Source organism: Carassius gibelio, chromosome B8 (assembly GCF_023724105.1).
Source record: "Carassius gibelio isolate Cgi1373 ecotype wild population from Czech Republic chromosome B8, carGib1.2-hapl.c, whole genome shotgun sequence".
Lineage (NCBI taxonomy): Eukaryota > Metazoa > Chordata > Actinopteri > Cypriniformes > Cyprinidae > Carassius > Carassius gibelio.
Window position 1 is genome coordinate 10,594,607 of NC_068403.1, and position 10,421 is coordinate 10,605,027.

Genomic DNA, 10,421 nt, shown 5'->3' on the forward strand with positions numbered 1-10,421 from the left:
AGTATAGTTCGCCAACAAGTCTCCATAATGCAACCTTATAGCACGTCTTTTGAAATCCATTTGACTTTATAAAAAGTCAGTCACAGTATTCATAGATATCACATCCCATTTTTTTTTACAGCCTAATTATTATATAGTCATAAGTAGCATGGGTATATTTGCCGAGTAGCCAACTAAACACTGTATGGGTCAAAATTATACATTTTTCTTTTATGCCAAAAATCATTAGGATATTGAGAATGTTCCATGGCAATAAATTGTTAATTCTGTATATTTAGTAGATGATGTTTAAATCTCAATTTTCTAAAAACTGACCCTTATGACTGGTTTTGTGGTCCACGGTCACATATTTATAAATGTGTATTTCTAAATACTGTATTATTGTTTTAAGATGGAAAACATACAAAAAGAGCAAAACAGTATTACAGTAATGAGAATCATCTTTAAGAGTAATGAAAATTTTGAGAGAAAATATGCTTAAATGTAATAAAAAACAATGTCAGATTTTGACAGTACAAAATACGCTTCGTTGTTTTTCTTGGGGAAATATAATTTCTTATTTTCTTAATGTGGGAAAAATATAACTGGGACACATTTTCATGAGATTTACCCAAAGACAGAGAACTAGTCACCAGATGCACTCCACAGCATGGGTTCTGTTTAGCTCTGTGAGCTGATTTGAGCAGGAACTCCAAGGTTTCTATGCATTAATTGGTTCCTCTGAGTTCTTGATTTAAATGTTTTTCAGCCGCCAGCATCCCGCCCGTCCGTTAAACACCCACAATCCCTCTCCAGAGCCCCATCTCTTGCTCATTTTTCTCATCCGCTCTCAGGATTACCTCACTGCCTGGCATCTCTCCTCCTGCCCTCTGTCCTTTGCCCTCTCCCTCTTTCTCCTTTACCCATCTTGAGCCCCACATTCATTTCAGGGCTACTTTGTTCAGTCTCTCTCCCTCGCTCATGCATGATTGCGTCCTGTGGGTCACCGAATGCGCTACGCTGTTAATTACCTTGAGGCTGAGAACGAGCCGCTCGGGCAGAGACGAAAAGGACAGAAGAATTCGAGGAAAAGGAAAGTACATAAACACAGAGATGGTTAAACATTTAACAGTGGCGCTGCACTGTGCAAACAACTCTTCCTAGCAGATTTCCAGTTGAGAGGTAAAAGCACCTATGTGGGGACAAAGTGAGGCTGTAAAACGAACATCCTCGGGTGTTTTTAACCACAGAAAAGCAGGAATGTGTCTTCAGAGGCTCAAGTGAGTCATCTATGGCTTCATCCTCCTCATCAACACACACACTTCCTGTCTACCTGAGAGACTGTGTTCTCACACCAGCTGCAGAGCAGTGCCAGCCAAAAACACCAAGCAACAATGTGAGATTTGTGTGTTGTGGTGTGTGTTGGTGAGATCAGGAGTGATAGACAGATGTAGCCTGAGGTGAGAGGAAGAGAAAAAAAAAACAGACGTAGTGTGTATAAATCTGTTTAATATGACACCTGGTGTCAAGATAAATCTTGTGTGAAGGGTACAGTGCTAAATATGGGTGTAAATGGAGTACAAAATTTGTATGACAAAATTGCCAGTAAAGCCCGTTCGGTGATTAGTAGTAAATCTCCATCACCTGCTTTTAGATGGGGCAGCATTTACTACACAGAGCCGTAGTTCTGACAAGCTACGGAAAAAAAAAACATATATAAATAATGCAACATATTTCATAGTATTCTAAGCAGTGATAAAGGGTATGTCTATATTGCGTTAGCAAGCAAGCAAGCGCAAGGTTGGGGGTTCGATTCCACAGGAACACATGATAGGTAAAAATTGATAGCCTGAATGCACTGTAAGTCGCTTTGGATAAAAGTGTCTGCTAAATGCATACATTTATTTATTTAATTTATTTATTTATTTATGATTAATCGAATGAAATGCATGTCTCGTTAGTAAAGCCGGTTCTGTGATTAGCAGTAAATGTCCATTACCTGCTTTCAAATGGAGCGGCACTTAATAGGCAGAGCCGTAGATCGCTGACAAGCTATGCAAAATGGTGTTCATAATTGCATGAGATTCATCTGCGATTATGAACGCGATATTGCAAAATGATATACGCGAAATCTGTGTATTTGGACTTTCAATGCGAAAAGCTCCCTCTGGCCTTCAAAAGGAGATTTACTACTGATCACAGAACCATGCTTCTCTAAAAGATACGAATAACAATTACAACTTCTGCCTGATCGCGATTTCGATTTCTTTCAAACTTCTCTGGTCTGACTCATATCAACATGCAGCAACACAGATCAGGCAAAGCATTCATCTGAAATTCAGACCAAAATGTGTTACATTTTTGAAAGCAATAGTTTTTTTTTAACCCTTTATCAACAGTGATACATTACCATAGGAAATCGCAAGATTAGAGACCCTCCCTTGAAATTCAATCACAGTGTTCACAAGAGGCACATTTGAGATGCAAATAAAAAAACAGGCGTAAATGTATTTCTCATTTGACCACTTGTGATTGGATCACCTGAGAATGAGATGAATGGTGTAAACAGGTCTTATGTCAGTGTATGGGTTACAGTACCAAACAGCCTCTTTCTTCTCTGACTGGCAGTGTTTTTCCACTTCCTCATTCTTGCCTCTTGTTAGCATCTCCCCTCATTAACAAATCTTTCTGCTGCCACTGCGTGAGAGAGATGTGACTGGGCCTCAGAGAATGAGCAAAGGCGGCAGTGAAACACATTCCCACACATACAATCTAGTTTTTCTATTTCACTCTTTCTTACCCTCTCACACATCCTCTCTGTCTGTCTCTCTCTCTCTCTAACACACACACACACACACACACACACACACACACAAGCTCTGTTTATTCACGCCCATGCAGGCTAACAATCTCCTGTCGCCCACCATCTTTTCTCATCACCTTGTTCTCTCAGCCGAAGGCCCAGAATCACATACAGCATCTCCTTTCACAGCTCTCTCTGTGTTCTGAAAGAGTCACACACAGCCCCCTGCACACAAAACTCTTTCAATCTCTGAAATCCTGCCTGCTGTTTACGCATAGAGGTGTATTTATGTAGCTTATGCAACAACTGTAAAGACTATCAGCTTGGACAAAAAGAGAAGGGTGGGATGAGAATAAAAGGGAATGGGAAGTGAAGAAAATGAGAAAGCAAACAAAAAGGAAATGAAAAACAGAAGGAAGTAGAAGTAATAGGGAAAGGAAAGGAGAAATATAATGAAAAGGAAGTAAAAGGAAATAATGAAAAGCAAAAGAAAAGGAGGGAGGAAGAAAAGGGAAAAAGACAAGAGTGGAGAGTAGAAAAGAAAAGAAACAAAAGGAAACTTAAAGGAAAAGGAAACAAGCTGTACAGTAACATCAGACCAAGTAACAATGTTCACACTCACCTAATTAGGAGTTTTTTTCTGTGTAAATTCTAAGCTCACATATTTGGCTCCAATTGAAAGATGTGAAAAATCAGAAACAAAGTACAGAAGAAAGAGAAAAAGATGAAAGATGGATATGTGATAAAACTGCAGGGAGAAGGGGTCTTCGCTGAGGGGGAATGGAAGAGAAGCTCCATTACATTTTAATGGGAGGAGCCATGACCTCCAGCACCACCTTATGGCAGGTCAGGAGAAGGGTTAACCCTCCAGGGCCCAGGAATCATGGGAAATCAGGTTTTTAGAGGTCACTGGTTAATGCATTTATCGCTCCCTCTCTGCGACTCCTATACTAACCTTCAACAGGCATAAAATTGTGATGGGAAAACAGTAAATTGCGAGACGAGGCCAGTGAAAGAACGGGTGGGCACCTCAACGTGAGGTTTCTGAGCGGGCCCAGCATGCTTCTCACCTTCTCTTTCGGCAAGCTCTACATGCTAAGTGAGAACATTGTTCCGGTCAATTTGTTCCTTTCAGAGCCCCAGTGGGCAGTGTCCTTTAGCCTGACAGCACACTGAGAGAAAGCACTCTGTCTGGAAGGGTCTGACATCAAGACAAGAGTGAGGGAGAGACAGAAAGACGTAGGGAGAGAAAGAAAGACTGAGCTCTGTGCCAAAAAGGGAGGGACAGCGAAAGGGACGGTTTGAGATATGGAGAAATCGAGGGTTGACAAAAGAAAAAAAAGAAAAGGGAAGGAAACCGGATGACAGTAAAAGACTGATAAAGAGGACGCAAATGGCATGGAGGGAGTTAAAGGGCCCTGCGTTGGGGAGTACGAGTGAATGGCCCCCCCCACCGGCCACGGCCTGCCTCGAAAAGGGTCCACGGGGGATGGTGGGGGGTTTAAGCAGCCACAGGTGACGCAAAACCCCAAGGGCAACTGTAAGCATGCATGTGCGTTTGTCCGCGCGTGTGCCCCCTGTGCCCGGAGCACCTGTTCCCTCGGCACACTGGCCTCAACACTTGCACTGAGGGGTGAAGTGCGGCTGTTGGGGGGAAAGGGCTAACTTGAACAGGGCACCTATTCAAGAAAACTTGGAACACTCCATCTATTTCCCTTCATCCACCTCTTCTAATCCCTCCCAATCACATTTCAGAATATCCTTCGAATTACATCCCAGTGAAACCAGCATGAGGGTCGCTCGAGCTCAGAGTAACATCTCGACCTAAGGCTGGTAATAAAACAGCTCTGTGTTCGCAGGAATTAGAACGGCTCCGCTGAACAGTCTGTTAAAATGTAAAGTGCATTAAAGACAATGGCAGCAGCATAATTGAAGTTGAAAAACCATAGGCCCTATTTAATTTATTGAAATTCCAACCACCTTTAAAAGAATATTTAAAAACTTTTTGGAAAATAATGGATAATGTGTACACTCATTTACATTTAAAGAACCTGTTTTTTGAGGGGTTTTTTTTGCACTTAATGGTTACACCACTTGACATTTTTTGAGTTATCAAACTGAAGCTTTTCATAAAATTTCAATTTTTAAATGACCACAAAGAGCAAATTTCTAAGAACTTGCCGAAATTAAATGTTTTAAACTAGATAAACGGAATTCAACTTAAAATATTGTGGGGACTCTTATACATCATTGACCCAACTACAGAGCAAGTGACTCATTTCTTGAACATAAAAACTGCGCAGGACAAAAAAATTTAAAACTTAAACTGATCTATTCCGAATCGTACACTTCCTGTGCACTTCACACATTGTGTTCTGTGGTGCTAATGATAATTCAGTGTGTAATGAGTGGTTTTCTATGTGCGCTCGAAGAGGTCACTGGCAAGCTCACACAAATGCCACCCTCAGTCATGAATCATGGGCCTCAGGGACTGTCGAAAGGAAAAAATGTGAGTGCTTAAGCTGGACTAAAATCCAAACAAAGAAGATGGATGATAATAACCCAATTTACAATGCAAAAACTGAACAGCTCTAATGACTGCTATCAAGCTTGAGACCTTTAGTCATGCAGACTGTAAGAAAATTGAGTTTTTGCTTCAAAGAACAATTCTTGTCCATAATAAGCCAGAGTTGTTGGTGGAGAAAACAGGCTGCTATCCTATCCATATCTTACCTTTCCTTCACTAAAGGACATCATCTCCACATGGCAAATCCTCTTTTCACCTCCTTTCTCATCTGCTCTCTCTCCTGGGTTCTTTTAAATGCTTTCACCCTTAGGGACTTCACTCACTTCTTTCTCTTTTTCCAGTCCACAAACCTTGAAGGATAACAAAAGACAGTGCAATGGCTATTTGAATTTGAAACAGGGCGACTATGACAAAAACCGTCTCTCAAAGCGAGGCGGCAGACAGACCGGTGCTGAAGAGCCAGCCATTCATGAAAGTTGACCCTCATGTTGAAAAAGGAAGATGAAGAATACTATTCTGACACAGCGCGACCCACTTCCTTGGTGGAATATGAACAGCTACTGAATAGGTGTATGTTCAAACACCTGGAAGATACGGCAAGCAAAACAAACACACACCAACCATACTAAAGCAAACACACACACTCTCTTAGATTCAAGGTGCCTATATCAAGAACTGTATTGGGCTCTATATGAGCTATGTGGTTCTTTGGAGACTAAAAGAGCTCTTGAGGTTTCATTATAGGGTTTTCGGATCAGTATACAGTGTGGGTTCTAAAAGCAGAACAGAAAAGAACCACAGAATAAATGGGTCTTTGTGGAACTTAAACAGGTCCTGCTATGAAATCCGACTGCAAAATCCTTTTGGTTGTAATTGGAACCTTTATTTTTAAGAGTGCAGCTCTAAATGTCAGTTCATGAGAAACAGGGTGAATGAAAAAAGAAAGAACAATGACAACTAGACACGTTTCATTTAACAGCTACCGTTGACTGTTTTTACAGTTGTTTTGATCAGAACTGCCTTTCTAAATACCTAGTGTGTTTACAAAAATCTTCAGACAGTCAGAAAACCAGAAGAACATGCAGACTACAGGTTATTTTGTTACTGCATTCAATGACCACATCTTTTAAAATCATCTCCAACTCACATACCACTGAAAGAAAGAAAGAAAGAAAGAAAGAAAGAAAGAAAGAAAGAAAGAAAGAAAGAAAGAAAGAAAGAAAGAAAAGGCCAACAATGTTTCCCCTTATAGCAGAAAACTTTCTGCTATGTCAATTTCATTATCATCATCCATTCAAAAGATCGCATCGTTGAAATATCATGTAAACATGACTGACTGGGACGGATCAGGCATGCCAAAAGTAAGTGATATAGATGCATTATGTATACTGGTGCCAGTCCATCTGATTAAAGGGGGATCTGTTGCACGGATATGCAGACACTTGTTTTTGTTTTACAGTATCAGGGCTACATATTTATAGTGGAATTACCATTTTTCAAAAATTAAGGCATGCTGTTGCATAAAGTGTGAGTTTTTTCCCCCTTGTATTGCATGCAACACAAAAGAGTTTGTCAGTCTTGCTTCACAAAAGGCTTCTGGTTTCTGTTTAAAAAAAAAAAAGATATTGTAATGCTCAGTGTCTTGATGGGTGTTAAATGAATGTTAGTTAGGTCATGGCAGAATGAGTCCATTGTTTAGGTGATTTAAGTGCATTTGAGATTAATTGCGGTGTCAAGATGGAAAAGATAACTGTGTGAAGAGTTTGGAGGAAGTACACTCAGTTTTGAGAAATGCACTTAACCACTTGTAAAAGACTGCACAAATGCAGTCAACCCGAGTGCAAAAAGCTATAAAAATAATAAATTGAGGCATATGACCTAAAATGAAGACAATCCTTTAAAACTGAATTTAATTTAATAAAATAATGTAATAATCTAACTGCAATATTGAATTAAATTAATTGCAGGTAAAGTGATATTATTGCCAAAACAAATATTTTCAAGTCAAATGAACCTCGGCTATTGTAAAATGTGAAAAACTGTTAATTATTTACCTAATTCTGTTCTACCATCCGTAAGCCTTTAACACAACCCGAGATGCACGGGCAAAATCAAGTCAGAACAACGACCAACAACTATCTAAATCATGTCTAAATACAAAAACGAATTTATTTAATTACATAAGCGTAATACATCATAAATAAGAATCACAACACGTCTGAACAATACTCTAAGACTAATTACTTGGCGTGGAAACAGCACAATTCAGGGGCGCGCGCAGAACCAAACCCATCATCGCAACACTGAGATGGAGAGGAAAAACCCGTAACAACTGGCCACTACAATCCGGAACAGAAGCTCGCAGTTTGGAAAACCAGCACACTTACCGTTAACAGCCAATGGGAAACGGTGAGCCCGGTTCTCTGTGAATGACTCGCCTCCTCGGGACTATATTCCAGAATGACTGAGAGGAGAAGAGAGGAGGGGTCCGCGTGAAATCTACTCCTCTCTGTCGCACCTGTCTCTGTGCAGATCTGATCCCTGATCTGACATCCTTAAGACAACTGTGTCCAAACCCCCAACAACTAACCCCCCGCCCCAACGTACACAACGACACCTGTCCCCTGGTAAAAACACGGCGCAACAAAGCTCGTTTATGCTGCTTGTGAACAAATGGCATTCCCGGCTTGGTCCTGCAGCCGTTGTACTCCGCTTCGGACAGCCATCCAGTATCCAAGAAGTCGTTTGCAATAAGCGGGAATAAACTGCCTTTTGTCTAACAAATGATGGCAAAAACAGTCCACGGCAGCGCAAGCAGCTGTGCCTTATGAAAACGTGTCTGTCCGGGCTAGAAACACTTGCCTTATCGATCACCTACCGCTACAATAGTTATTCAGTGCTGCGCCAGTAGAATAAACACGCTCCTGAGCGCGTGGACAAAAAGGCACGTTCGTTTGTTTGGTGCGCGTGTCGCTTCCTCCGATTTGAGTCCAGCCTCTGGAATCCGTTAAAGGAAACTCTTAGTGTCCGGTAGAAATGTAATATTTCCAGCAATCCCCGGCGTGTAGCCCGCAGTGATTGGTCTGAAAGAGAAAGATCGCGCGTCTGCTATCTCAGCGCTGTTGTAAGTCTGTCACCCACAGCTATTGAAACGCAAGTCAATGCCAAAACCTGACGCAGAATAGAGCAGCGGACTGGAGCGGAATTAATTTGTTGTTAATCATTTGGGGTTAGGAAATAAAGCAGCGATACTTGGATGAGGGGATTAGTCTTGGCATAGAAGCGCAAGTGGCAACGTAAGTGAATTTAATTTGGAGACCGAGAGAGCGAGCTGGAAAAGCATCAAAATAAAGTCATCTTTTCACTGCAAATGCAGTTTAAAATATATGCTACACATGTGCAATATGAATATTGAAACGTTAAATAATAATGAATAAAAATATAAATAGCCTACATTATAAATGAAAAAAGCAGAATAGCCATATTCAGTTTTGACGTTAAAAAAGTTTGAGGGAAACGTATTTTACGCAATTTTGCAGACCTAAGCACAGTCCCATTTTAAAGTCACCATGAAATCAAACTTGACCATTTTTAATTATTCATTTTTAATGCAATACTGCAGTGTTTTATTATTAATCATTTATCCGTGCTCAACATTAAAGAATATATGTTCCCTTGTAATCAAAACATTATATCTTTCTCTCTTCCTTTTTTTATTGCTTCAAACAAGATTAATAACAAAATTCTAACAAACAAATACAACACATCCTATTCATGTCGCTGCAATCATACAAAATATACAGAAAAAAAGAAGAAGAAAAAAACAGATATTTCTTCCTTTTCCATTCAAATTCACATTCACATTTAGCATACAATTGAGTTGAAAAGTATAGCGGGACATTATTTTTCAAAGAATTTCTCCATAAAATTTAATAAACTTTCATTATTTATGTTATTAATTAACACTAAGGACTTTTTTAATAACTCTATTTCTTTTAAGAATATTTCACATTTAGGTAAACAATTAGAAATTGTTGTTTATGAATGTAATATTTACCATGCAAAATGTAAAAGTTTACAACATATTTAAACATTTTGCTTTTGTGTGTGTAGGAACATTTCTTGGGGCTAAAGATAAATCAAAGCTGTAATACAAATGACCCAAGTCTTCCTCATGTACATTACAAAAACGGCATTTGTTGTCAATATCCATTAATTTTGATAAGAAAGCTTTACAAGAGTAGATTTTGTGGCATAATCTTTCTCTCTTCCTCACTATGATGTTTCTTCTCTGATGACGTGTGCACTGCCTCGAGGGCGGGACAATAATCCCACCTTTCCAGGAACCTGTTCAATTAATTCTCCATGGCCCTTTTATTGTTTAATAAACACTCCAAAATAGGGAAGAAAAGACGATCTGAACTTCTGTTCCATTCCAACTTTAAATACCATTCTGTGCAGGTGGTACAAAGCAGAGGGAGATGGAGTTAAGGCCTATTCGAGCATAAACATTTGCAGCACATTTGGTTCACAAGGACGTTACGTAACTATTAGGCCTACTATACATTTTTATTAATAAATAATGTATAATATACATTTTTATATATATTTTTGGGGGCAATCTCAATCGAAGATTAAAAAAAAAATATATATATATATATATATATATATATATATATATATATATATATATATATATACATATATACATATACACATATACACATACACATATACACATACACATACACATATACACATACACACATACACACATACACACATACACACATATATATATATATATATATATATATATATATATATATTAAAAATGTATATACAGGTAAGATTTTCATAAGAGATTTAGGGAGGGTAATAATAACAATCCTCTCCTCCTGTCTCTTCTTCTTTTCCTCATTCCTCTCTCTGTGATCATACTCTTCCAAGTTATCATAAGGAGTCTAGACAACAATAGATGAGTCGGCTCAGTGCAAACAGCAAAGAGTTATTCAAGAGTTGATGCCTTCATAAGCCAAGGATGCCTTGGGCAGGTACATGAATGACAAATAGTCTGACATTATCAGACAGATATAAGCACACCTGAAAAAG

The 10,421-nt window shown here is 39.1% G+C and overlaps 1 protein-coding gene across 2 annotated transcripts in view; it reads right to left on the reverse strand.

Moving 5' to 3' along the window:
* Nucleotides 1-8,506, reverse strand: part of LOC127963877 (semaphorin-6B) — a 119,712-nt gene extending 111,206 nt beyond the window's left edge. Inside the window, exon 1 of one of the 2 annotated variants that reach the window (XM_052563965.1) lies at nt 7,697-8,506. Coding sequence is in view for 1 of the 2 variants with exons in the window: in XM_052563964.1 (XP_052419924.1) it covers nt 5,516-5,539 (24 nt within the window). In the remaining variant the exon portion in view is untranslated. Of the gene's footprint in view, nt 1-5,515; nt 6,387-7,696 lie in introns of those variants that run through there. The other variant, XM_052563964.1, reaches the window with a different exon arrangement.
* Between the last annotated feature and the right edge of the window lie 1,915 nt (nt 8,507-10,421).